General features: G+C 56.0%; 1 protein-coding gene across 10 annotated transcripts in view; it reads left to right on the top strand.

Annotated features, from left to right (window-relative positions):
* LOC112677149 (DAB2 interacting protein) overlaps window positions 1-26,549 on the top strand; it is a 189,572-nt gene extending 163,023 nt beyond the window's left edge. For 7 of the 10 annotated variants that reach the window (XM_035720454.2, XM_049114507.1, XM_049114505.1 and 4 more), the window contains 12 exons: window positions 255-353; window positions 1,215-1,769; window positions 4,791-4,935; window positions 5,021-5,165; window positions 7,563-7,799; window positions 9,423-9,624; window positions 11,300-11,478; window positions 13,476-14,364; window positions 15,068-15,220; window positions 17,180-17,373; window positions 22,473-22,560; window positions 23,443-26,549. In XM_035720454.2, coding sequence (XP_035576347.2) covers window positions 255-353; window positions 1,215-1,769; window positions 4,791-4,935; window positions 5,021-5,165; window positions 7,563-7,799; window positions 9,423-9,624; window positions 11,300-11,478; window positions 13,476-14,364; window positions 15,068-15,220; window positions 17,180-17,373; window positions 22,473-22,560; window positions 23,443-23,610 — 3,054 coding nt within the window. In that variant the 3' untranslated portion in view covers window positions 23,611-26,549. The remainder of the gene's footprint in view (window positions 1-254; window positions 354-1,214; window positions 1,770-4,790; window positions 4,936-5,020; window positions 5,166-7,562; window positions 7,800-9,422; window positions 9,625-11,299; window positions 11,479-13,475; window positions 14,365-15,067; window positions 15,221-17,179; window positions 17,374-22,472; window positions 22,561-23,442) is intronic. The other 3 variants (XM_025475014.3, XM_035720455.2, XM_035720453.2) reach the window with 3 other exon arrangements.
* Window positions 26,550-27,172: the final 623 nt, after the last annotated feature.

Here is a 27,172-nt window from a genome sequence, read left to right as displayed (position 1 = left end):
TGGAAGAAGAAAGATACCTTCCTGTGGACGGGGGCGCAGAGGCAGGGGGTGGGGAGCTTGGAACGGCCACCGACTGGTGCGGGTCTGCGCTGTCCTGCTGTTGGTGATTTGCTCTGGGACCTCGGGTCGCAGGGCAGCACCTGCAGATGTAGTTAGTCATTGTGAGCCTTGTTCTGCCCCTTCCTGTGGCTGCGTCACAGACCTGGTGGCTGAGGTCCCCACCTCTCTGACACTGTCCTGCCTGTCCCTTGCAGGTGACAACGTCGTCAGGAAGCAAGTGCTTCTCCTGCCGATCGGCAGCTGAGCGGGATAAGTGGATGGAGAACCTTCGGCGAGCAGTACACCCCAACAAGGTAAGCCTGCGACCCCCGTCACCGAGACAGGGAGGACCAAGGCTGGACCCACAGCAGATTCAGACTTTGACAAGAGGGACAGAGGTGGGGACCTGTGGTGTGGGCTACGATGGGGGGTGGGGGCTGCCCCCAAGTGGGCCGTGGCACTGGGCCGTGTAGGAGGAGCTCCAGTGGGCCAAGGTGACTCGGGTTGTAGGTCTCCATCCTTGAAGCCGCGCACTGACGAGGCTGGGCCAGAGGTGTGGGGCCATTAGGGACTTGGGTGCTGGTGTGCCCTGCTGCCTGGAGTTCATGTCCCCCCCCGTCCCTGGGCTGATTCCTTATGCATCCAGTTCCAGCTTGGACCCTTGCCTCCTTCAGAGGGGCACCACTGACCTAGGCTGCTGGGCCCACAGGCTTCTGCCATCAGGGTCACAGATCCCCTACTGTAATTGGCTACTTCCATGGCTGCCTCCATGACTGCCTTCAGGGCCCGGGATGAGTCCTGGTCACTGTGACCTCACTAAAGAAGGGGTCTTAACTGTGGTCACCTTCTAAGTGATTTTACAGACCAGCAAACTACAGAGAGCTGCTAAATGGCACAGTCACCTGCTACGTGCCAGGCATTGTGCCAGCCTCTTTCTTGATCTATTGCTCTGTTTCATTCCTGTTCCATAGAGAAGGGACCCGAGGCTTAGGTTAAGTCACATGCTTAGGGTCAGTAAGCTAGTACAAAGCAGAGCAGAGACCCAGCCCCTTGTCTGCCAGACTCCAGAGCTGTTTCTGCCTCATCCCACTGCCGTGTTGGGGTTGGGCCTGTCCTGGGCCTGAGAGTTCTCCCCAGCCCCCACGGTGACCACGGCCCCCCTTGTGCATGTGCAGGACAACAGCCGGCGTGTGGAACACATCCTAAAGCTGTGGGTGATTGAGGCCAAGGACCTGCCGGCCAAGAAGAAGTACCTGTGTGAACTGTGCCTGGACGACGTGCTCTATGCCCGCACCACAGGCAAGCTCAAGACCGACAATGTCTTCTGGGGCGAGCACTTTGAGTTCCACAACCTGCCACCCCTGCGCACCGTCACCGTGCACCTGTACCGGGAGACTGACAAGAAGAAGAAGAAGGAGCGCAACAGCTACCTGGGCCTGGTGAGCCTGCCAGCCGCCTCCGTAGCCGGGCGGCAGTTTGTGGAGAAGTGGTACCCTGTGGTGACACCCAACCCCAAGGGCACCAAGGGTCCCGGACCCATGATCCGCATCAAGGCACGCTACCAGACCATCACCATTCTGCCCATGGAGATGTACAAGGAATTCGCTGAGCACATCACCAACCACTACCTGGGGCTGTGTGCCGCCCTCGAGCCCATCCTCAGTGCCAAGACCAAGGAGGAGATGGCATCGGCCCTAGTGCACATTCTGCAAAGCACGGGCAAGGTGAAGGTGTGTATGTGGGCACAGGTGTTGTGTGGCCCATGCGAAGCCCCCCCTGCTGGTCCCCAGGTCTGAGTCACAGATTTCAGCTCTCACAGAGACGCCCATCACAGCCAGGTGGGCTCCCCAAACTCAAGAGTTGGTGTCACACAGTGGGGGGCTCTTCGTGTCCCTCCTTTATGGTTGGAGCTGATCATCTACACACACATAGAGCCGATGGATGGGGTTGTGGCTTCTAGTCAAAGAGTGGGTTTGAGGAGCCTCCCTGCTGCACCTGGGGACCAGGATTCACGTGACATCCCTGACAGGTGACCGCCTATCCTAGCCCCCAACCTCACCCCTCCCACGTCAGACACACAGACTCACGGTACATACAGTACCCGTGCCAGTCAGCAGTCAGCCAGCTGTGGCAACAGCTGTCCCACAGCCCACAGGATGGGAATTGTTCCAGAGCCATCCAGCAGGCCCTCCTGTAGGCTTGGAGGGCCCCACCTCTGTTTCATCTTCCAGGCCACACTTCAGCCCCTCTCACCTGGTTCTGGGGACAAGTAGGCTCCTTCAGGAAGGTTCCCTGCTATGTACCTGCCCAACATGGTGGAGCATGATTCTGTTGGATTCCCTCTCTTACCCTGCCCCCTCCATTGGTGAGGAGCTACCTGAAATGGTTGCAGTGGAGCAGGACTGGACATTGCAGAAGGCCTTGGGTGCTGCTGGCCTGTCATAGGAGGATAAAATACGAATCTCTTATCTGCCTTTAAGAAAAAAAAAGCCGGGGGCAGGGGAGGGGGTGGAGGGAATGCCTGGGTAGCTCAGCGGTTAAGCATTTACCTTCAGGGCGTGATCAAGGGAGTCCCACGTCAAAGGAGTCCCACGTCATGGAGCCTGCTTCTCCCTCTGCCTGTGTCTCTGCCTCTCTCTCTCTCTCTCTCTCAAGAATAAATAAATAAAATCTTAAAAAAAAAAAAAAAAAAAGGAGCTGGGCCTCTGCCCTTTGGACATGGTGTAGTTTGAGAGCCAAGTGGCCTGTGATGGAGGTGAGGGACCACCATGTGTCAGGGTCTTGAGCCCTCGTAGTCTGGGTCGGGGAGAGACTCAGGTTGGGGGTCTAGGTGCTTAACTCCTGTCAGGGACCCCTGTTCTCTTCCCTATTTCCAGAAGTCTGTGGCCCCCTTCAGGCCACCGCTACCTATTTGACTCACGGGGTACCTCCAGGAGAGGGACTTCCTCAGCATGGTCTCCATGTGGGGAGACTGCACTGTTTCGTCCTCCTGCCACAGCCTTCAGACTTGACTAGGATGGATGGACTCTGGCTACCCTGTCCCTGATCTCCTGGTCAGAACAGAGGGGATACTGGGAAACTGAGTGAACTGAGGGAGACCCTGGCCCCCGGAGGGAGTGAGGGAGGCCTCTGCTGCTGCTGCTGCTGTGTCTGTTTTTTCACTACCCAGCCCCCAAGGGCTGCCCTGGAAAGCCAACTACCATCTGCAGTGAATTTGATCTTAGGGCTCATGGTGCTCGCCGTAGATGGAGTTGGAAGCCAGGCTCCAGCTGCCCCAGGTGGGCCTGGGGAATTAATAGGCCCAAGAAGCTGGGGTGATGTGCATATCAGATCCCCCTCTCTGAACAATTGGGAACTCATGGAGCATTCTTGGTGAGAGGCAGAGTGTCTGATAAGGGCCCTTTAGTCCCAAGGTAAAGGTTGTGTGAGTGCCTTCCTGCACTCTCCTGGGCCGTGGCTGCAGAGTTCCTGTTCTCGGATTCCAAAGGCTTCTCCCTGCCGTTCCCACTCCAGATCTGGCCCAGGGAGCTGTGTGTGGACTAGGTCAGGTCACTTCTCTGTTCTGTACCTGTTTCCCGTGTTGGGATTTAGCTCTCAAGAGCTCCTCCTAATCCCAGCCTAGGCCTAGCACCCAACCCAGGAGTTGCGGAAGACCTGTGAACGTGAGCAGGAGCCCAGTGGAGTTACAAGGCCCGATGCAAGACTTGCCTCTGCTTCTGTGTGTCAGAGAAGGGGGCTCTCCGGGTTATCTATAGGGCAGGAAGAGGTCCTCAGGCTATGTGTTGTACCCAGAGGCAACGGCCACTTCCCTTTCTCCCTGTGGCTCCTACTGTTCCTCCATTGGCAGGTCTCCTGCTCCCAGAACTCAGTTCTGTATCTCAAGGGCCACTTAGGATCTCTAAGGACCCAAAGTTGTGCATAGTGGAGTGAGGCATTTCCAGAGCACCAGAGACCCTGGCCCCTGCTGGGTACCTTGCCACCTCAGTCACCTTCCCTTGGGTCTCTGATTCTGTCTTCCCCTCCCTCAAGTCACAGGCATGGCTGAGGGAATGAGGAGGCAGGGGCTCCGAGGGAGGCAGGTTCACTGAACCACATCTTTGCAGTCAGGAGGGAGGGCGTGGGCTCGGGCTCCTCCCAGGGTCCTCCGGTGATGCTGGTAGGGGACCCATAGCCTCATTAGCTTCACAGCTGCCTTCCAGAAGTCTGGGACCCACAGCAGTGAGGGTCCTTACCACCTTACCACCCAAGCTGAGGACTGTGTTCTCGTCATCTGAGTCCCAGCCCACTGCCTTCCAGGGGGCATCTGGACAGCTTCCCCCTGTGGGGCTGCGCAGAACAAGTCTGTCTCATGTGGGAGACCCCAGCAGAGTGATGGGTGGGTAGATATTGGCAGCTGCTTGTATGATGGAGGGAGGGTGGCCTGTGTCCTCTCCAGTGCTGCTGGCGATGAGAAAGAGGTTCTGCCCTGGTCCCCTGGCCAGGCCTGGTGCGGTGGATCTGACCACGGCACGGTTGGGTAATGGCTCCAGGTGGCATGCTCTTGCCCGGGACTGCCTCCCCCATTGTGTCACCATCTCTAGGTGTCTGCCCTCCACAGGCTGCTCTTGCTCACCTCCCAGCGGCCCCCAAAGGTGGGCACCAGCAGCACGGCAGCAGAGCAGCCTCAAGAAGTGAACACTTCCGGCTGCAGAGCGGGTCTGGGATCCTAGGGTCCTGCCTATGTCTGCTCTTCTCACCTCCTGCCTTCCCAGGACTTCCTGACGGACCTAATGATGTCAGAGGTAGACCGCTGCGGGGAAAACGAGCACCTTATCTTCCGGGAGAACACGCTGGCTACAAAGGCCATTGAAGAGTACCTCAAGCTGGTGGGCCAGAAGTACCTGCAGGATGCGCTAGGTAGGGCAGGTGCAGGCTAGCAGGTGGGCAGAGTGGGGCCGGGGCGACCAGTCCTTACTTCTTCTCCCTGCCCTCCTGACCCCAGGTGAGTTCATCAAAGCACTATATGAGTCAGATGAGAACTGTGAAGTCGACCCAAGCAAATGCTCTGCCGCCGACCTCCCTGAGCACCAGGGCAACCTCAAGATGTGCTGCGAGCTGGCCTTCTGCAAGATCATCAACTCCTACTGGTCAGTACTGGGCCCCTTCCCCAGGCCCTGCCCCTCCTGTGCCAGGGCACCCGGGGGGTGTTGGGCGAGGCCCTTCGGCTCCATCGCCCCCAACTTGTAAACTACAGAGGGGAGGTTTTTTTTTGTTTTTTTTTTTTTAAGATTTTTATTTATTTATTCATGAGAGAGAGACACACAGAGAGAGAGGCAGAGACACAGGCAGAGAGAGAAGCAGGCTCCATGCAAGGAGCCCGATGTGGGACTTGAACCCGGGACTCCAGGATCACACCCTGGGCCAAAGGCTGAGCCACTCACTCAGGCGTCCCCAGAGGGGAGGTTTAGCAAGGGCACTGCTGACACAGCTGCAGCCTCACATAGCTGCCACGTGGTGGCTCTGGGATTTTGGAACCCCCCTCTGCCTGGCCCCCGTCCTGGTCCTTTGTGGGCTCTCAGATGTAAAGGAGTATCCTGGAATATATGCAGGACATGGTGTTGAGAATCTGGACAGGGCAGTGTACCTGTCAGTGTCTTAGCAGACCCTGTCTATGTGCCAGGCACTGTGGTAGGTGCCGGAGCTGCAGCACCAGGGAGCAGGGCAGCAGGGCCCTGTTCAGGTGTCCCCCACTGGGGCAGGGGAATGGCTGCAAGCGAGACCTCTCAGCCGTCCACAGGGGTGCCACCCTGCCTCCTCCTCCGTATCTTACTCCTTTCTTTGGCAAGGCCTCCCTCACCCCATACTTTCACCTCCACACACTCCCTCCCTCCCTGCTCTAAGGTCTTAAACCTGCCTCCCCTCTGTGGCCCCCCTTCACTGTATCAGACATGGTGGTCTCACCCACCCCTCCCAGGCACCTCTTTCCCAACCTCTGCCACAGCCCTAATCCCATCAGAGTGGGGCTATGCCTGTGTCCAGATCTGTTTCTCACGTGTACCTGGAGCACACTGGAGGCAGATGAATCCACTAGCTCGGGGTTGGACCTAGGAGGGCCCGGGAATGGTTTGCTGCTCCTGAAAGACAGGCAGAGTTAGGCTGCGAGGTGAGTGACAGCCTTGGGAAGGGAGTGGAGGCAACAGCCAGAGCCACTAGAGTGACTGTCCTCCTGCCGGCTCCCTCTGCCCCTGGGCCACACAAGGTAATCCCCCTAGGGCCAGTTTGGCCCCTTGGGCTGGGCCAGATGACCCCTGGGCCTGGGGGTGGAGGCATAGCCCTGAACTCTTGGGGAATGTACTTCCCACCTTTGGGCTGGGCTGTGCATTCACCCTCTTCCTCCTGTTCCCAGAGCAGACTGGGTGTGGGACGCAGAGAAACATATCCGTGGACAATTTTCCATTTCCTCTTTCTGGTATTTGTCAGAGGCCCAGAGGCACCTTTCCGTTCTGGACAGGGCCGCCAACAGATGTTGCTCAGCAGCTGCCCCCGGCCTGGTCTTGTGTAAGGTACTTTGAGGGCCTGGGCTGGAGCCCCTTCCCTTCCCCCCATCTCTCCAGCACACTCCTATTAGTTCAGGCACATGCACTGCACGGAGCCCACTGGGCAGGTGCTGAGCTTGCCAGGCAAAAGCCTTTCGAGTTGATCAAGGCTTCCTGTGGCCTTGAGATGGTCCCGTGAACTTGGCAGGGCAGACCCTGTTCTCAACGGAAGAGTGAGGGAACTGAAGTTCAGGGGAGGCCAGGCACTTGCTCAGAGTACCCTGAGCTAGTAACAGAGACAGTGTAATGTCCACAGAGTGCTGGGGCCCGGCATGCCCAAGGGTGGGAGGTGTGTCTTTCAGGGTGAAAAGATAGGAAAACCACTTAAAGATTGGTCAGGGGGCCCTGACTGTGGCAGGCTGCAGGTGCCCAGCAGAGAGAGCGCCCAGCTGGGTGCCTGGAACCCTGCCCACCCTCACTGGGCCCCACTGGGGAGCTCACTGCCTCCCATTTCCCTCCCTGCCTAGAAAGTAGAGAGCTGTGTTCTCATCTTATCCCCATCTTGATCATTCTGGTGTCCGGGTCCTGGACATTCAAGCAAAAGGAGTGAGTCTCAGCAGCCAGTGATGGCATCCAGGGAGCACTAGTCTGTTCCGGTTGTGTTGTCCTTTCCCTGCCCGGGAAGAGCCTCCTGCCTGGTGTTTGAGGCAAAGGGTGAGGCCCTGTGGCAAGCTCGCTGTTGCCATCGGCTCTGGTTGGGACGGAGACCTGGCTCCTGTGTGCTCTAGCCTCTCTGGGCCTGTGCCTATCCCCTGCCAGCCCCCCTTTGTGGAGAGCCCTCAGTCCAGCCTGGAGCTCCCGTGGCCCTGCTCCTTCCACCAGGCACTCCCTTTGCCCCCACCGTGCTGGGTGGCTCCCCCGCGACCTGGCTCACAGGCTGTGTCCAGGCTCTGAACCCTCTGCCCCAAACCCTGGCCCAATGACCGCCTCCCACCTCTGTCCCTGCAGTGTCTTCCCGCGGGAGCTGAAAGAAGTGTTTGCCTCATGGCGACAGGAGTGCAGCAGCCGCGGGCGGCCGGACATCAGCGAGCGGCTCATCAGTGCCTCCCTGTTTCTGCGCTTCCTCTGCCCAGCCATCATGTCGCCCTCGCTCTTCAACCTGCTGCAGGAGTACCCCGATGACCGCACCGCCCGCACCCTCACCCTCATCGCCAAGGTCACCCAGAACCTGGCCAACTTCGCCAAGTGAGTGTTGGGCCCCCCCGTGGGCAGAGTTCCGGCAGCATCTGGAGCCTCTGGGATGGCCATGGGTCCTTGTGCCCTAGAGTTGGGCTGCACAGTGGTTCCCGCTTCTGTTCCTGTTATCCTCAGTTCTTCCCTTCCCCGTTTTGCAAAATAAAATCTCCACACCTCATCCTCCCCCTACAAAAAGTACATGGCATTTGGATATGTTTCCTTAATTTTCAAAGGTGAGAAGAGGAGGTATTTTTTCCTTCTGCTGTTTTGAATTAACGTTTTATCATAAGGATTATCCCGTGTACTTAAAATTCATAAGCCTCATTTTGCAATGAAAGACTAATACACCTTCGAGGGAGAATGACCCATGTTTCTTTAACCCGTCCCGTGTGATTGAGCTCTCAGCTTGTTTCAGACTGCCCTTGTTTGATGCCGTGAAAGATGTCTTTGCTCATAAAGCACTTCAGTGTTCTCTGCTGTACCTTGGAGTGAGTGGATGGAAACGGAAGGGCTTGTTCACAGTGTAGTAGATGGAGCCCCACAGCAGGCCTCCCTGAGTCATAGCTGGCCCCAGCTCCGGCCCCCTACTTCCACATGGAGAGAGATGTGGAATAAGCAGCAGAGCAGTGAGAGAGAGACACGCAGGCCTCTCAGGAGGCCCCAGGCTGGTTGGCCTAGGAGATGTACCCCCTGCTGCAGGTCAGGAGGAGGCAAGCAGGAGCAGAGGCGGGGCAGACCCTGGGAGGGCCAGGTGCTGGCAGGATGAGGCACCCTGGCCTTCCTGGTTCATCACGTGCCAGGCCAGGAGTGGGAGGTGAGACATAAGTGGTCAGCAGGGCCTGGAAGTGCAGGCAGGGGAGTGGGAGCCACTAGCAGGCTTGAGGCAAGAGGGAGGCTAGCCCTCATCTGTTCTGCGTCCTGAACCTGTCAGCCTGCAAGCCTGGGGCATGAGAGTTGGAGGGAGCACAGGGGGAAGCTGAGAGACAGGATGAGAGAGAGGGTAGCCGTGGTTCCCTCCCACAAAAGAAACTGAGGTGGAAGTGTTGGGGGGCAAGGGGTGGCGACGCAGGAGCAGTGGCCACAAGGTCAGGGGTGACTGGAAGATAGAGTCAGCAGGTCTTAGCAGCTAGAGAGGGAGAAGCTGGACACCACCAGGCTTTTGGCTCAGCTCTGTTGGGGACGGTGGTATCCTCACTTAGGATAGGAAGCCTGGTGGAGGCGGGCATGGGTTTTGGGGTGACAGAGCTGATGCCAGACTTGGCCAGGCCAAATACAGGGGAAGTGCCCATGGGTGTACACATCTGAAAGCTCAGCAGAGAGACCTACCTAGCATGCATTGAAAGTCAGGTGTGCACTAAGCCATTGAAACTTGGAGGGAAAAAGGAAGGAGATTGACTGGCAGGGAAAGAGGAGGGAGGTCTTATGAGGAAAGGCCCAGAAAAGGGGTCTCTGGGCTTAACCAGCAGACCAGAGGGCCCTGAGTCAGAGCAGACCGGTCAGCTCGGAGAGAGAGTTGTAAGGGAGGCAGCCACAGTGGGCGAAGAAGGGTGGGAGCTAAGGAGGCAGGGTGCCTCAGAGAAGGGGGCTCCTGGATGGGGCCCAGGGCACTTACCCAGTCTGCCCTCCATCCAGGTTTGGCAGCAAGGAGGAGTACATGTCGTTCATGAACCAGTTCCTGGAGCACGAGTGGACCAACATGCAACGCTTCCTGTTGGAGATCTCCAACCCCGAGACCATCTCCAACACAGCCGGCTTCGAGGGCTACATCGATCTGGGCCGAGAGCTATCTAGTCTGCACTCACTGCTCTGGGAGGCTGTCAGCCAGCTAGAGCAGGTGCCTGGCCCCATGGGCTGCGGGAGGTCAGGGGCTGGGCTAGAGGATGCCACAGAGCTGGGGGATGTTCCTCCAGACAGACTGTTGGGGTGGGGGGTAAAGTGTTTGCCCACCCAAGTGCTGGAGCCTGAGGTTCCAACCCAGGCCCTGTCAGCATGCACTGGGCGATCTCTGGGGCCCATTTCCTTGGTGGGGAGCGTCGCATTCACTCGCCAGCTCCTGCTATGGCGGCCCACTCCGCACAATGGGGCTTTAGCTATGCCTCTGCAAACTCCGCATCAAGAGGACAGATTGGGGCATGAGGGCATGCTCTCTACCTGTGAGAAATGCGATCATCTGTAGCTGCTCCTCCAAAAATGTCCTCATTCTAGGTTTTAAGGCCACTGAGGTGAAAAATGTAGATTCTGAAGATGCTGCACGTATCAGGCACAAAGGTGACCTTTCCGGAAGTGCCCTTGACCATCCGTTGAAAATCTTACTCTGCTGCAGCCACCCAGCATGCGCCCTCCGTGGCATGGGGTTCCACTGTCGCCCCCGTAGCCCCAGCCCACACAGTGAACGGGTTCTTGGCAGCAAGGGCCAGTCCTGCCAGACTCCACCTCTAGAATATGTGGTGCTTCCCAGGCTTTAAGAGGCTGCCTTACAAAAGTAGTTACTGCCTAAACAAGGTTGGAAGGTGTCCCTGCTCTTGTCCCATTTCCCAGAGGTGACCACCCAGGGCTCTCCGGTGTGCAGCTTTCCTGATATCTCTGTACGTGTGTTAAGTACGCACGCAGGCACTGCATTCTTTTCCCTTTTCACTTGTGTTAGAGTGAAAACTCTTGGGGGCACCACAGCGTGCATCTCTCACTCACCCTGTTGTCGCCCTCTCACATCAGCACGTACTGCACCGCTGCTGTGACCCTTCCGATGGCCGCACACAGGCCCCTGCACTGCTGCTGGACACTCGAGTCCGGCCCAGTGTTTCTCTGTTGCTGTCACTTCTGCTTGCGGATGTCCGCTGCCCTTTGGCTGTGAGAGGCGCTGGAGGGTGATGGCCATGGCAGTGAGGCCAAGGCTCTCTCTTCCTCCACCGCTGCCAGCACCAGCCACTGCCTACTGAGTCCCTGTGCCGACCTCCAGCCTCCACATCTGTAGGAGCAGGCAAAGGGAAGGTGGCAGGTGCCGCCACAGCTGACGGTGGTGCAGCAAGGATTTCAAATCCAGCTGTTTGCCCCTCAAGCCTGTGCTGTGTTGACTGCGTGAGTTTCCACATTCTTTTTGCACAAAGTCATGGAAGCCAGTGCATAAGCAGAGGACCATTCCAGAAACCTCTCAGATAGGGAGGTGTCACTGTGGCAAATTCTGAGGTTCCACCTGGGCTCCTCTCTCTGGGCACAGAGATAGGACAAACACAGGTTGAAGGCTTGGGCTAGGTCACCATTTCTTCCTTTGGGCCTTTTGTGCCCCTCCCCCACCAAATAGCTGAGAAGCTTGGAGAAAATACGCATTTGCAGATTCCTGTCCTTTTCAGCCACTTTCCATACCTGCTGGATCTCACAGGTTGGGGAGGGCAGGGCCTGCCTGCCTTCCCAAGTTGCTCCTTGGCAATTTTGAACCACAGCAGCTGCAGGGCACTTGGCCTCCCCAAGTGGCTGCCCACAGATCACACCTGACTCTTGCTGTGTATTTACAGAGCATTGTGTCCAAACTGGGGCCCCTGCCTCGAATCCTGAGGGACGTCCACACAGCATTGAACACCCCAGGCAGTGGGCAGCTCACAGGGACCAACGACTTGGCCTCCACTCCTGGCTCTGGCAGTAGCAGCATCTCGGCTGGGCTGCAGAAGATGGTGATTGAGAACGATCTCTCTGGGTAAGAGCTGCTGGGCATACTGGGGGTTATGGGGTACACATGCAGACCAGGTGCAAGTGTCTGCAGTCTCAGTTGGGGAGGAGGATGTCTACACAGGTGTTTATAAAGTAAGCTGGATGAGACCTGAAATGTTGGGCAGGCTGTAGGCAGGGAGCCTCCATTTGGGAAAAATCAGGGAAGGCTTCTTGGAGAAGTGGTACCATATTGGGTTACTTAGGAAAAGTAACATTTTTATTGGTGGAAAAGGCATTCAACATAGAGGAACTAGCACAAAGCCTTGGGGAGAGATTTGGAGAAATATGCTCTGTTGCAGAGCCATTACCGATCCCAAATATTTCTAGATTACCCAGGTGTGTGATTAAAATACTCTGTGGTCTTTCCTGGGTCTGATCAGAACCCGCAGAAGTGGCACCACAACGTGTGTGTTTTCAGCAGGAGCCCAGGTGACTGCAAGGCTTTGAGGCTGGGAGCTCGAGAAGCTAGGAGAGGTGTTGAGGCCCATCCTATAGTCTGAGCCCTCAGCCCCAAGCCCTAGTGCCCTGTAAATAAAGCATGTAGTGGACAAGGAGGCAGAATGGTCTCAAATTTTAATGTCAAAATGAAGATATACCTTTGAAAGACTTGGTGTTTATAGTGAACCATTTATGCCTCACTCATAGACTCCCTCCCTCCCTCCCAGGGGCCGGCTGGGGCTTGTGAGGCAGCAGCGACAGCAGGCTTGTGTGCGGGCGAGGGCACTGAGATCAAGAACCTAGGGTGTGTGGTACATGGGACTGGAGCCCAGGACGCGGCCAGAGATGCAGAGGCCTAGATGCATTTCCCAGCTCCCTCGGAGTCTGGGGGGTGGCGGGGGGGGGAGGGCATTCATACCACCTGCCCCATGAAGCAGAGCAGTTGAGGTGAAAGACACACCTTGGTTAAGAGGTAGCCAGGCACGTGGGTTCCCAGCAGACCCGCCCTGGGTGTGCAGGAGGACAGCCAAAGCCCGTGTCTGGTCTGGCTTTCTCTGGTTACTTCTGCTGGTATCTAGTCCCAGGTGCCTACAAAGGCCCCACCAAAGGCCCATCAGCTGGGCCTTGGTGCTTCCTCTCTGTCCCAGGCTAGGCCATCTCCAGCTCCCCACTGTTGGATCCCTACCGGCTCAGAGCCCTGTTGACCCCCACGCCCCACAACCTTCCCTCCAAAGCCCACCTGACCTACCACATTGTGCTTTCTAAGGAGCCAGCTTCCAGGGAGGGGCCGCGGAGAGGCTGGGAGGCTGGGGGAGGGTAGGCCTGCCTCTGCAGGTGCAGACCCTCCCTGCCTGAGTCACGTCTTGGATCCTTCTCTGATTCCTTGTTTTTACCAGGAATAGCAGCCCCCGCCTGCCAGTCAGACAGAGGTGGCGACAGGAGGCTGGGCTTGGGGCGGGGGGCGGGGCTTCACCAGGTCCCCACTCTGGTTGTCAGTCTGCTGAGGAACAAGAGGGAAGAGGCAGCAGGAGCCCCTGTGGCTTTGAAGTCAGGGTCCTTAGTGCAGGACCCTTGGATAGTAGAGAGCCACTGCACTGCGGGTTTGGGTTTAGCTAAGGGGGATTTTCCGGAACACTCCGGGCTTCAGCACCCGGTGTCCCAAGGTGCAGCTGAGGTGGGAGTGAGCACGCCAGGCAGCCTGGCCTGGAACTAGCAGCGACAGCCCCTGGAAGAGAGGTGCTGTACAGCAGCAGCTCTCCGGCCCCTCAGCCCCTGTGGTGGCTTCTGGGGGGTGGGGGGCGGGGAGTGGGGGCGCTGCCGGGGCTGTGGTTTGGTACTGCAGCCAGGCCGCTGGTCCCAAGCTTCGCCCACTTCTGCAACCCACGCACCTCCTCTCCCTGCCCCCTTTCCCCCTCCCCTCACAGCCCTGGCTCAGGCTGCCAGGCCCTGGCAGGTTGGCAGGGCTCTCGGTCTGGACCCGCCTTAGCCGCATTCACAGTTCTTCTCTTCCCCCTTCTTTCCCTGTGTGTGCTTGTCTCCCTGCAGTCTGATAGATTTCACCCGGTTACCGTCTCCAACCCCCGAAAACAAGGACTTGTTTTTTGTCACAAGGTCCTCCGGGGTCCAGCCCTCACCTGCCCGCAGCTCGAGTTACTCAGAAGCCAACGAACCTGATCTTCAGATGGCCAATGGTGGCAAGAGCCTGTCTATGGTGGACCTCCAAGATGCCCGCACACTGGATGGGGAGGCAGGCTCCCCGGCAGGCCCCGATGCCCTCACTACTGATGGGCAGACGCCAGCATCTCAGCTAGCGGCCGGGTGGCCAGCCCGGACAGCCCCAGCAAGCCTGGCGGGGCTGGCGACAGTACGGCGGGCAGGCCAGACACCGACCACGCCGGGCACCTCCGAGGGCGCCCCTGGCCGGCCCCAGCTGTTGGCGCCACTCTCCTTCCAGAACCCTGTGTACCAGATGGCGGCTGGCCTGCCACTTTCGCCCCGTGGCCTTGGCGACTCTGGCTCTGAGGGCCACAGCTCCTTGAGCTCCCACAGCAACAGTGAGGAGTTGACGGCAGCTGCCAAGCTGGGAAGTTTCAGCAGTGCCGCCGAGGAGCTCTCCCGGCGACCCGGGGATCTGGCCCGGCGGCAGATGTCACTGACTGAGAAGGGCGGGCAGCCCACGGTGCCTCGGCAGAACAGTGCTGGCCCCCAGCGAAGGATTGACCAGCCCCCGCCCCCGCCCCCGCCCCCGCCTCCTGCGCCCCGCGGCCGGACGCCACCCACCCTGCTCAGCACACTGCAGTACCCACGGCCCTCCAGTGGAACCCTGGCATCCGCCTCGCCTGATTGGGCCGGCCCTGGAGCCCGGCTTCGGCAGCCGTCATCCTCGTCCAAGGGTGACAGCCCAGAGCTGAAACCTCGCGTGGTGCACAAGCAGGTCAGTGCTGTTTTCTGAGGGCAGGCTGCGCTCACAGGCGGACAGGCTGTCACACCCCACCCATGTTGTGCTGCTCCTCCTAGTCATTTCACCTGTACTCAGCTGCCATCCCATGCTGAATGATGCCACACTCGGCCCTATCCCACCAACTTGCCACACACACCACCTCCCCTCTTCCCCGGAGCCCACTGGCCCCTGTGTGAACCCTTTGAACCAGGGACAGTGTGGCTTCGGGGTCTCTCTGCCACTTCCCCAAGGGCAGCTGGGGACATGAGCAAAGAGGGAGGGGTCCATTGGTCTCGTTCCAGGCCTCTTAAGGCCCCACCCAGGGTAGGAGTTGCCCAGACCCTCAGCACCCCTGCCTTTGTGCTCTGAGCTGGCCTCCAGGTCTTTCATGTCACCCTGGGCCTGCACACAGTATATGGGACGGATGTGCTCTGGGTTGAATGCCCGCCTGCCTGGCTGAGCTCACTTGCTCTCATCGGGTTGGCAGAGGGGGGCACTCAGGCCACCTGGGCTCTGGACTCCGCCCAGGCTGCCATCCGGGGGTGGGAGTTCCTGGGTTGGGGACTCTATCAGTAGCCGCCTGGCCAGCTGGAAGTCCCCTACCCTTGCCATGTCTCTGAGCTACTTGTCCCAGGTGACTCACCTGGTGCCACTGCCCTGCCTCCCTCCAGCCCCTCACAGCTGTGTTTCATTGTAGGGCCCTTCACCCGTGAGCCCCAATGCCCTGGACCGCACGGCTGCTTGGCTCTTGACCATGAACGCGCAGTTGTTAGAAGACGAGGGCCTGGGCCCAGACCCCCCCCACAGGGATAGGCTAAGGAGTAAGGAGGAGCTCAGCCAAGCAGAAAAGGTAAAGCCAGACCCTGGCAGTTTGGGGCAGGGCGGGGCTGCCTGTTCCTGTTTCACTGGCAACATTCTCTCCCTTGGAGCCCCAACTGAGGGGTGCTGCTTGTTCCCTGGGTATGGCCAGTCCCCTGTCAACCCCTGTCCCCCATGAAGACAGCAGCCAGTGGACTGGAAGAAAAGAAGCAAGAGGGATTTAGCCTAGTGCTGAGGATTCTTCTACAGGCTGCACATGGGACTCACCTGGTACTAAATCCAGACTCTTGGGACCTGGTCCTCAAACCTCTGGGGGAGGCCCCTTCCCTGAGTGCCCTGGCCACTAAGCTTCTGAGAGTCTGGGGCTTGAGGACTGGGAGTGCCGAAGAGGCACGTGGAGACCGTCACGGGGAGCTTCGTGCCTGAGGAGGCAGAGAGGTGTGGGTTCCCAAGACAGCTGGGAGGGCCGCCCCCAACCAGGCCCCCCACTCTGGCTTTGTGCCTGTCCAGAACCTGGCTCTCACCCACTTCCTGTCTCTTACTCCTAGGGGAAAGATGGTTCTAAAATATCCACATTCCACCCCCACGCACATTTCACATTTAGTGGGGCAGTCGGGGGGCTTCTGTCTTCCCAAATTGTCTTCCCAAAGCTGCCCCGGATCCATGGCTGGTTCTCATGTCCTCCTACAGGCCAAAGCCCAGGTAGCTGCAGGACCCAGTGCCAGGCCACCTCAGAATGGCAGCCACTCCTTCCACCCAGATGCCCTCGCCTCAGCCCTGGAAACCCTTTAGCAGCCTCTCAGGCAAGGGTGTGGAGGTTGGGGTGGCAGCTCTCCCTCCTCCTGGCCTGGGGCGAGGTTCATGTCCATGCTGCATTCCGCCACCCTCTGCCATTCCCTTAGTCTGCTGCATCCACCTGCTTTCACCATAATTTCGTGGAGGGGATGAGGGGACATGGGGCACAGTGCTCCAAGGGCCAGAGTTTGGTTGCACAGCAAGGAGGGCCAGCCTTAGCTCAGGCTCCCTGTGTGAGCGGGGGCACTGGGCTCTGCACCTCTTGGAGGCCCAGAGTCCTATTCATGAACCACAAGGACCGCTCGCTCGAATGACTGCGGGGCTCAGGCTGCAGCCAGAGTGCCCTCTTTCCTTGCTGTTCCTTGGATGAATGAGCTGCTTCTCTCATCCTCTCTGCTATTAACTCTCACAGGCAAATCCTGTTATCTCGATCTCCCTGGAGACCTGGTACTGCCTCTGTCAGGGAGGATCGTCCCCGTCTCTGGCCAGCCGAGCGAGACTTGGGATGGGCCAGGATCATCTCTCCCAGAGCCAGGCTCTCCTACGGGTCCAGTTTTGCTTTAGGAGCTTAGCTTGGGTCTGGACCTCTCACCTGTCTCTGGACTTGCAGCCTCCTTTGCTGATGTGAATTAGGCCTCCATTGCCTGAGGCACAAGGGGAGGCTCTTCCTGCCTTCGCAAAATCCCCTATTGTCATGGTACACGGCCCCCAACTGCTTAATTCTAGTGTTGATTCTATCTTGCCTTTAACCTTTCTCTCCCTGTCCCTTCCCCAGCTACCACCCTTGCTTTAGGGTCAGATAGAGGCTGGGAGGCTAGGATCTCACCCCACTGGTCAGTCACTCCATGGGACTGGGTCACCTTGTCTTCTGGGCCTCAGTTTCTCCTTCTGTAGAGCCCATATCTCTCAGGTCGCTGTCAGATCTTAGTATCATCCAGCAGTGTTTTTTAACATTTGTTTATTATTTAAAAAAAAAAAAATCTATGTCCTAGTTAAGCCCTTACTTCTTGAGACCTGGGTTTGAGTCTTCGTTCCCTCATAGCTGTAAGGTCAGGCCACAGAGGTGGGAGGTTGGAAGGGAGAGAGCCCTGAACGGGGACAGGCTTTGGGTCCCGCCCTGTGCTCTTGCTCTGGCTCACGAGGCTGTGCTCTCTGTCATGGGTGCTGTGCTTATGGCACGCCACCCTCCTGGCAGGACCTGGCAGTACTACAGGACAAGTTGCGAATCTCTACCAAGAAGCTGGAGGAGTATGAGACCCTGTTCAAGTGCCAGGAGGAGACGACGCAGAAGCTGGTACTGGAGTACCAGGCACGGCTGGAAGAGGGTGAGGAGCGGCTGCGGCGGCAGCAGGAGGATAAGGACATCCAGATGAAGGGCATCATCAGCAGGTAGGGCAGCCTTTTCCTGCCTGGGCCAGTTCTGGTCGCCCTACACACACAGCAGGCAGACCTGTGTGCTGCCTTCTTCATCGGAGGAAGGGCTGATCAGCCGCAGGGTGAGCCAGGAAGGAGGGTGCCTCAGGCAGCCCGTACAGTGTGGCACAGGCCTGGAGGGAGTGTGGGGAGTCCCCCCTGGTGTAGCGTGTATTGAGGGTAGAATGCAAAGTTGGGCCTGGCGGAAGCGAGGTCACCAAGGCCCGCACACATAGGACCTGTGACCCCCGTAAGGAGTCCTGTTTTCTTGGTGAGCACTCTCGGGGAAGGTAGGATTGGAGGTGCCTGGAAACACAGTGAAGACCCAGTTCAGGGCAGGAAAAGTAGGGATAAATAGGTCCATTACATTCAGTGAGTGAAGGAGGAGGAAGCATAATAACACCCAGATTTCTACCGAGAGCATCTGGGTGTCATGGTACCAGTTGCTGAGATGAGGGTCTCTAAGAGAGTAGTTTAGGTGTCCCAGCCATGCCAGTTTGGGATATGTTGAGTTTTAAGGTTCCTGTAGGTTATCCAGGAACAATTTCCAGGGGACCGTCGGCTTTGACACTGACTCTCCTCTCTGTTGACAGCTTGTTTATATCACATACTGTGTTGATTTCCTCCCATTTTCTCTTCTTTCGCTGTTTCCACCCATGGGTAGGGTGGGCACACCCTCATGCGTGTCTGTAGGACATGGGAGTACAGTGAAGGTGTAGCATCCCAGCCATCCATGGCATCCCAGTCATGAAGCTCACTTCTTTATGACAGTAATACCGGTTAGAAGAGGACAGTGGGGGATCCCTGGGTGGCGCAGCGGTTTGGCGCCTGCCTTTGGCCCAGGGCGCGATCCTGGAGACCCGGGATCGAATCCCACGTCGGGCTCCCGGTGCATGGAGCCTGCTTCTCCCTCTGCCTGTGTCTCTGCCTCTCTCTCTCTCTGTGACTATCATAAATTAAAAAAAAAAAAAAAAGAAGAGGACAGTGGGATTTGACAGCTTGTTTGTTTGTATATTGCAAGAGTCCGTCCTTTGGACAGATTTAGCAGATGTCCCATAGCTAGGAAGTCTCCCCACCTGGCCTCATGTTTTATCCGCTACAGAAACCCTTTCCAGGTTCTTCCTATTTAGGCTGTTTCTCTGCTCCTAATTATTGTTTCACTTACCTGTGGGTTTGTTCATTGTGGCAAAATGGTTAGCATGAGCGGAGAGCCTATAATCAGGGTGACTGCAAATCTGTTCACTTGACCGCCAGCTCTGTTCTTGGCTCACTTGGTGTGTGTGGTTCCAAGAATGGAAGCACCTCGCAAACTTGCCACCACTTCCTCATTGTGTCGTCTCTCTGAGGAATGCATGTCCTGAATTCAGTGTCTTACTTAACACATTTATTTCTACTAACCCATCCCAATGTCTTTCCTCCCTAATGGAAATGTCAGTTATCAGTTCGGTTGATAACATCGTTTGAATCCTTGTATACTGGTTTTTCTGTCTACTTGTTTACTGTTCTGTCACTTACCGAGAAAAGTATAGTGAAGTTTCTAATCGTAATAATGGGTTTGTGTATTTCTCTTTTGTTTTAGCTTTATGTACAAAAACTCCGTGCATCCACATCTCGGATTGTTATGTGCTGGTGATGAACCAACATCTTTATTGTTATAAAATCACCTTCTTTATCTCTAATAATATTCTTTGCTCTGAAATCTACTTTTTTGATTTTTTTTTTTTTTAAGATTTTATTTATTTATGATAGTCACAGAGAGAGAGAGGGGCAGAGACACAGGCAGAGGGAGAAGCAGGCTCCATGCACTGGGAGCCTGACGTGGGATTCCATCCCGGGTCTCCAGGATCGCGCCCTGGGCCAAAGGCAGGCGCCAAACCGCTGCGCCACCCAGGGATCCCTACTTTTTTGATGTTGATCATAAGTATCCCAACTTAATTTGACTAGTATTAGCCAGGCATATCCTTTCTTATACTTTTAACCTACCTCTGTCTTTCTATATAAATGAATTTCTTTTATAGACATCTTATTGCTGGTTCTTGCTTTTTAATATAATCTGGCAGTTTCTGCCTTTTAATTTGAGTGTTTAGACCATTTACATTTAATGTCATTTTCAGTATGTTTAAATCTCTTATCTTGTTATTGTTTTCTGTTCATACCGTTTGTTCTGTTCCCTTTTTTCATGCACTCTTTCGGATTGAGCATTTTTTATGATTGCATTTTATCTCTTACTGGCTTATTAGGCTATGTCTCTGTTGTCACTTCAGGGCAGGAGTTGGAAACTTCCCATAAAGCGGCAGATAATAAATATTTTAGGCTTTGCAGGCCATATGGCCTCTGTAAATGTTCAACTCTGCTGTTTTAGCAGAACTATATGTGTGGTGTGGCTATTTACAAAAACAGCCAGTGGACCCCATAGGGCCCTCATTGTCAGGCTATAATAGTAGGAATTCTGTCATTATTTTCTGTTCCTTTGTACTTAAACTCTCATTTCTTTGGCTGTTTTAAATATATATATTTTTTAAATCACTGATTACCAATAATTTGATTAGGTTGATCCTTGTCATGGTTTTCTTCATGTTTCTTGGGTTTGAGCTCTTAGATCTGTAGGTATACTGTCCTGCCTGCCCAGTGTCTTTTCTGGGAATCCCATCACACATACATTAGGCTGCTTTATATTGTCCCACGTTGCATTGATACTTTGTTTTTTCCTTGTTTTACTTTTTTTCCCCTGTTAAATCTTAGATGGTTTCTGTTCCTGTGTCTACAAGGTTACTAATCATTTCTTCTTCGGTGTCTAATCTATTAATCCTATCCAGTATTTTTTCATTTCATTTCAGATACTATATTTTTTACTTTCAGACTTTCAGCTTGGTTTAAATTCTGTCCATTTCTCTTCTCATCATGCTTATGCCTTCTTCTACTTTCTCAAACATGTGGAATATAGTTACAATAATTGTTTCAGTGTCTACCAATACTGTCACCTATGACATTTCTGAGTCTGTTTTTATTGATTAATTTTCTTCTTGGTTATTACTTATATTTTTCTACGTATCTATATGTTTGGTGATTTTTGGTTGGATGCCAGACATTGTGATTTTTACATAGGTATGGGATGTTTTGTGTTCTTTTAAATATTTTTTGGGCTTTGTTCTGGGATACAATGAAGTTATTTGGAATTAGCTTGATTCTTTGGAGGCTTATGTTTAAGCTTTTTTGGGGTGGGTCTGGGCAGCCTTTAATCTGGCCTGATCTGGTTTCTGCTGAGTCAGTTTCCTTCTGGGTATTCTACTTTATGTCCCTGTGTTAGTATGTCTTTCTACTCTGCCAGGTAGATGTGTGAACTCTTCCTGAGGTTGTTTTGTTCTGATGTGTCAGTGGTTCCTGCCCCTGCTTGGATGTGTTTTCACAGGCACACAGACCAGTCCTCAGCCAAAGACTCCAGGGTCACTCTCAGGAGATATGTGGCGTTCTCCCTGTATCTTCCTCTTCTTGGGTACTGCTTCCCTGGGTCTGTTTGACTCCATGGACTCTGTGATGTTACTTCCCTTCTTTTGTTTGGCTTGGACACTCCAGGCAGTGGGCAGGGCTCTGCTTATGTGTTCCCTTCTCTTAGGACACACTGCCTGTTGCTCAGTGTCTGGAAACCATTTTTTCATATATTTCATTTGGTTTTGTAGTACGTTTCTTCTTGTCGTTTGATGGCAGGAGGATAAATCTGGTCCCTGTTATCCAACCCACTGGAAGCATAGTCTTTCTTCCCTAGTGTAATTTGCCTTACTATTGACACTATCCAATGCCGCTCTTCTCTCCATTCCCTCCTCCTTGCCTCTCACAGGCTTTACCCAATGTCTGATCCTCCTGTGACAAGGACAACAGCCCTTGGCATGGCTCCTCACCCCTTTGCCCTGATCAGTGCTTGTTGACTTCTCACAAGAGCCCTGTAGGTTCCTGCCCCAGCACCGTTGACCTCCCCATGCTCTTTCTGTGTCAGGGGCTCAGTGCCTACCCAGGGCTTAGGGCACTGCTCTGCGGGCATGGAGAAGTTGTACAAGTAGAGATGGGCATGAATCCTTGGGAGCAGGCGAGCTTGTCTGAGGAGAGTGTGGAGAGCAAGAACAATGGGTCTGGGGCTACCCCCTGTGGAGCCCTGACGTGCGGGGCGGGGGGGGGGGGGGGTGGGGGGGGGGGGGGGTGGGGGGGGGGTGGGGGTGGTGGTGGCAGACAGGACAGGTATCTGCAGAGCAGTGACTTGCCAGTTGGGAGGCAAACCCAGAGAGTGTGGGATCCAGAAACTAACAGAAGAGCATCAGAAGGTGGGTGTGAGCCACTGTGATTGACAGGTGTGTGATGAACCAGCGAGATGAAGCCAGGAAGGGTTTCAGGGAAAGAGCAGCTAATGGCAGATGCACACATGCCTTAGCTCTGAGCTTCTGCAGATGGTGTTCCTCCCATCTTCCCTGCTCATTACTGCACCTTCAGACCTTGCTTGTACCCCACCCCACTCTCCTGGACAGTTACCTACTTCCTGTTCTTTGTTCCCATGGCTTCCAGGGCCTCCCATGCAGGGCATGGCCACTGTCTTCCTGTCTCTCTATTCCTGCTGCCTTGTGAAGCTTTCGAGTGATGCAGATCTATACTTTATTCATCTCACTATGTCAAGTGCTGGGCACATCTTGGCATAGCCTTGATGATGCCAAGTGGGTGGAGAAAGCCCTAGAGCCCTTCAGGGTTTTCATCTTCCCACCCATGCCATGCGCCTTATGACGTTACATCCTCTGCCTTGCTCTGGGAGGTAGTGAAGATCTAACCCCCACTCCCACCCACCGTGGTTCCTGGAAGAACATCAGGAAATGGACAGTTCCAAGGGTTTCTGGGGGATTTGGGAACAGTCTGGAGCATATAAAGTGTAAGGAAAGAGCAGACCCATCTCATGTTCGTGGCTGGAGGCCAGCGGGAGGGGCTCTCCTAGCATGTCCCGTCTGTGCAGGTATGACCACTTCTTCCTACAAGGCCCCACCCCACCTCCTTAGCTCTCTCTCAAGCACTAGCTTGACTGTTCTTGTATCTGGTCACAGGTTGATGTCAGTGGAGGAGGAGCTGAAGAAGGACCATGCTGAGATGCAAGCAGCTGTAGACTCTAAACAGAAGATTATTGATGCCCAGGTGGGTTCTGGCCCTTTGGTCAGCCATAGGTGTTCAGGGCCTGGGGTCAGCAAGGGGGTGACTCTGGCATTGCTACATCCTCAGTCATACTCCCGCTGTAAAAGCCAAGGAGGAACAGGAGGCCGGGATCTCTGATCTGAGAAGTCAGGCTTGGAGGTCTCCGTGTACCACAGACTCACTAGGACAGGCTATGAAGGGTGGGACAACTCCTTCTCTACTTGGTGGGTGCCACCTTTCACCAACAGTACCAGCCCAAGAGTAGAAGCTTTTGGGAGAGGATTGGGGATGGCTTGGGGTGACAGCGGGCTGGGCAGATGGAGCAGGGGGGTTCTCGCTCAGAGCTATGGCTTCCCAACTGCACTGAGAGAGGAGATGTGTAAGAGGCTCTGGATTCCATCCTCTTTAACTGCACTCTTTCTCTTCCTCTCACTCACCTGGGAGTGGGGCCAGGCCTTGCTCTGGCAGGAAACAGCACAGACCAGCCAGGGGTTGTGACCTCTACATCACCCACACACGCATGCATATGTGTGAGGGCACGCACCCCTGGGCTCCGGCCACCCCTGGGGCTCAGGCAGCTGATGGATGACACCACTAGGGCTGTTCTGTTTGGAGAGAAGCAGCGATGTGTGAGAGACCTAGGAAGGCAGGCTCAAGGAGGTTTGGGCCACAGCACTGAGGCTGCGTGCTCTGCAGCCTCCTCCCCAACACACCCATGGCCCCCACCCATGGCCTTGGTACCTTGACCCTGCCCCTTGCACACTGTGCACTCCTGGTCCCCCCACACCTCCCCTCAGCACCCCTGGTGGGCACGCACAGCCCCAGGGACACCCTGTCCCGGTCAGCCCCTCCTGTGTCCCCAGCTCATGCCCTCTTTGCCCCCAGGAGAAGCGCATCGCCTCACTGGACGCTGCCAACGCCCGCCTCATGAGTGCCCTGACGCAGCTGAAAGAGAGGTACAGCATGCAAGCCCGTAACGGCGTCTCCCCCACCAACCCCACCAAATTGCAGATTACTGAGAACGGCGAGTTCCGAAACAGCAGCCATTGTTAACTGCCCGAGGAGGGAGGACTGGTGGCCCGGGGCAGGCTTCACCCAGGGCCTGGGGAGGAGCGCCCCTGCAGTCACAGCCCCAGCGTGGGGGCGGGAGGCCCAGGCCCCCCCACTTCCCTCCACCTGCGGTCCAGGAGGTACCACGGAGGGAGCCTCGACAGACTGACACTGCGTGGGCCTGCTCCCCTCTCTTCTGGCCCGAGAAGCGAGTTTGGTGCAGGCCAAAGAGACTGCACGTTGGGGGCACAGGGGGCCTGCCAAAATATGTCTCTGTTGGTTATTGAATTTGGTGTGTGTCACCTTTCTTTCTTGATCTGGCTGAGTGCGTGTAGTCCCTACACCCTCCCTAGGGAGGGAGCACCCGCAGAGGTGGAGGATGAAAGAGGTGGGGGCCCAGGCCCCTGCCTTGGGGGACCTGCCTCTCAGTTCCAGGGGCTGATTGGCTGGTTGGCAGGCAGGGAGAGGGTGGGAAGGATGGAGCCATTGGAGTTCCTGTCCCCTGCAGGGCTCCACCCTGAGCACCTGCCACTGCATGCTGCCTGTCCGGGGACCCTCCCTGGCTGTGAGGAACCAAGGATTCACCCCTGTACCTGCTCCCAGATTCCTTGCACCCCCCACCCCTTCCTTATTTGTTTTGCCAAATAGACCCAGTGAGGATCCTGGCTCTTTTTACTGGGCCCTCGTCTCTGTGGGAAGGATCCAGAGCCTCTCTCACTTGCCACCTGGGCCCAGGCTGATACTCCAGGGCTCCCCAAAGCCAAAGATCTGGGTGGAGTTGGCCCCGATGGCGCTGTTCCTGGTACCTGCCCTTCTCCTGGGGCCAGTGCACCAGGGCACGGTGGCCTACAGGGAGTGACCAGCTGGTGCTCCCCCTGAGAGAAAGGCTGATCTTCCTTGATTGATGGTTAAAAGAAAGTCTAATGCCAGCAGGCCCTGAGAAGGTGGATAATTGTGATTTTTTTTCCTTTCACAGTATGCATTAGAAACAAAAGCCCGCTTGCTCGCTTGCTGGAACACAGGGGCCTTTTAAATTGAGCGTGCGCACTGCATGGGAAATAGCGGCCCTGGAGGATGTTAGACTTGCTCCCTCTCCAAGACAGCAGCGGCCTGCACCAGGCCCCGTGTGTGCGGCCGCCTCCTTCTCACCCTTCTCGGGCCCCAGCCGAGGACCCAGGCGCTGCAGACAGGAGAGGGGCACAGCTGGGGCCGGTTTTCCTCAGCTCTAGGCTGTTCTGTGGCTTCTCAGCCCTCCCTGCACCCCCCCTCCCCTTGCAGGATGTAGATGGGCAGGAGCTGGGGTCTGTCTCGGTCCCTTCCTGTTCCCAGACCCAGCCCTGGGTAATCTCCAGCAAGAGCTGGGTGTTTGCCCCACAGCAGAGCCAGGGCTTTGCGAGCCACAGGAGCCACCCCTCTGCCTCAGCCTCAGGAAGCTGAGGAGACCCTTGGAAAGAGCACTGAGCCCTTCCAGCCCCTAGGGCCAGAGGCACGCCTCTGCCAGGGGCCGAGGTCACCACAGAGCCTACCCGGTTGGGGCGTGCAGGAAGGGTGGCCCAGACCACACTGCACCCCATCCTGGCCCGTGCCCTGGGAGGGGCTTCTTAGATGCTCAGTTAGGCCAGAGATTTGCTGGTGAGGAGAGGGCAGGCCCCCAAGGATCACAGACCTCAGGAAGGCAGGCCACAAGAGCAGGGTCTGGCCCTAGTGATGTCCTCTGGTTTGGTCTTCTCCCCCCACTGCCCTGCCAGCCCTCCCCTCCTCCCCCCACCCCTCTCCCATCGATGCCTCAATGCCTCGTAGAGCAACCTCGGACTGAGCGCCTCTTAGCAATACGGGGGAGGTTCCCAGGGCCCCAGGGCTCGGACAGCAGGGTGCAGGAGGCCAGCGTGGGTCTGGTGCTGGCGGCCCTTGGCATGGGTTGTGAGCTCTCAGGCCGAGAGCCTTATTTACTTAGTGCAAAAACTGTAAAAGTGTACAGACTCTCCACAGATTTTTATCTGTATTGCAAGTCTGACAATTTTTGTAAATGTTCTTGGTGTTCGACTGTAATGTAACTATCTCACCTAATGGTTGTACATAATCCTTTAGTCCTGGTGCTGCCGAGGGCTGCCCGGGACCGCTGCTCTCCGATGGTGTGTATTTTATTTTTTAATCTAGAGAACAGTATTGGGCAGAAGGAAGAAGTTTGGGATCTGGGTGTTGGGGTTTTTCCCCACCCATGGCATTCTCTTGCTGGCTTTGCAGCCTGCAGCCTGGGTGGGGTGCTGGGGACACGTGCCCTGATGGGGTCAGCAAAAGGGCCCCAGTTCCCCTGCCCCCCAACAGTTGTGTCCCAGTGTTGGGCCGTACTGGGGGAGGGCCAGCGGGAGGGGGAGTGGGAGAAGGCAGCTTTGCTCTGGGAAGATAAGCCCCTGGGTTCCCAGGGCCCCAGGCCCAGAGTCTGCTGGAGACCGCCCTCCTCCTCCCCTGCTAACACAGAGAGGCCTGACTTTTTTGCTCAACTTCTATGTTTAGGGTGAAGGAAACTGCCAAACTTCCTATAAGTGAAAACTTTTTTTCCGACTGCCCAGAAAGGGGGGGTAGGGACCAAGGCCAGAGCTCCACATGCCTCCTCCCTTACGGAACGTCCACCCCGGGGTACGCCTTTCTCCCTGCCACCCGCCCATCTGCGGAAGGCAGGCTGTCCAGGGAAACAGCCCCTCTTTTCTACACCTCCAGCCCAAAGCCGCCCCCAGCCCCACACCACCTCCTTGCTCTCCCTTTTGTAAGTATGTGAAAAAGAAAAAAATGCAAACGTTGGAGTCTTGGCTGGAGCTCCTCCTTCCAGCTGTGACTTTCAACTATGTAATAATGTACAGAGAAAGTTGTTGGTGTTCAGTGTGGCTGTGCAATTTCTGTACATTTGCAATTAGAAATATTAAAGATTTATTTAGCTATTTTAAGCCTGACTCGCCTCCATTCAGCTGCGTCTCAGGAGATCTTCCAGGGGTACCTCTTGAGTTGTGGGCTTCTCTTGTCCTTAACCAAGGGGCAGAGGCACTGGGTTCCCCCTGGTGGTAGTTGTGGATTGGGGGAGAGCCCTAGAAGCAGCACAGTGGTGTCTGCTTACCCGGTGACCTGGCACAGTCTCCTCCAACAGGCTGGGGTGTCTGTGCTTAGGGAGTGGAGCAGGGCATGCTTCAGGGCCCTTCCTGGACTCTGATAAGCTCCAAAGCGAGTTCTTTGCTGGTCTCATGCCTCCAGGGGATGGGGTGGCCTCTGCACTTACTGCAGTATCATCATCTCCTGCCAGGCTCTGCTTCAGATGCCTTCCTTTCACTAAAGTCTGACCCCAGGGTAGGGAGAAAGTTGGTGTATGTCACCAGCAGGTCATGGCAGAGCTGGCTAAGCAAACCAAGCTCCTAAGGCCTGCCAGTCCCCAACTCGTGGGGCTCTCACCAGCCAGACCCATTTGCAAGGCCACACTCAGGGCCCCTGGAACAAACCAGCCCCCAAATTCCTTTGGCTGCACCCACGCCCGTGGACCTTGCAACCCTGGGCCCTGCTCAGCAGGAGTTGCCACCCA

This window comes from Canis lupus, chromosome 9, assembly GCF_003254725.2.
Source record: "Canis lupus dingo isolate Sandy chromosome 9, ASM325472v2, whole genome shotgun sequence".
In the NCBI taxonomy this organism is placed as follows: Eukaryota; Metazoa; Chordata; class Mammalia; order Carnivora; family Canidae; genus Canis; species Canis lupus.
The sequence above is the reverse complement of the archived record's forward strand: the minus strand, read 5'-3'. Positions and strand labels throughout refer to the sequence as shown.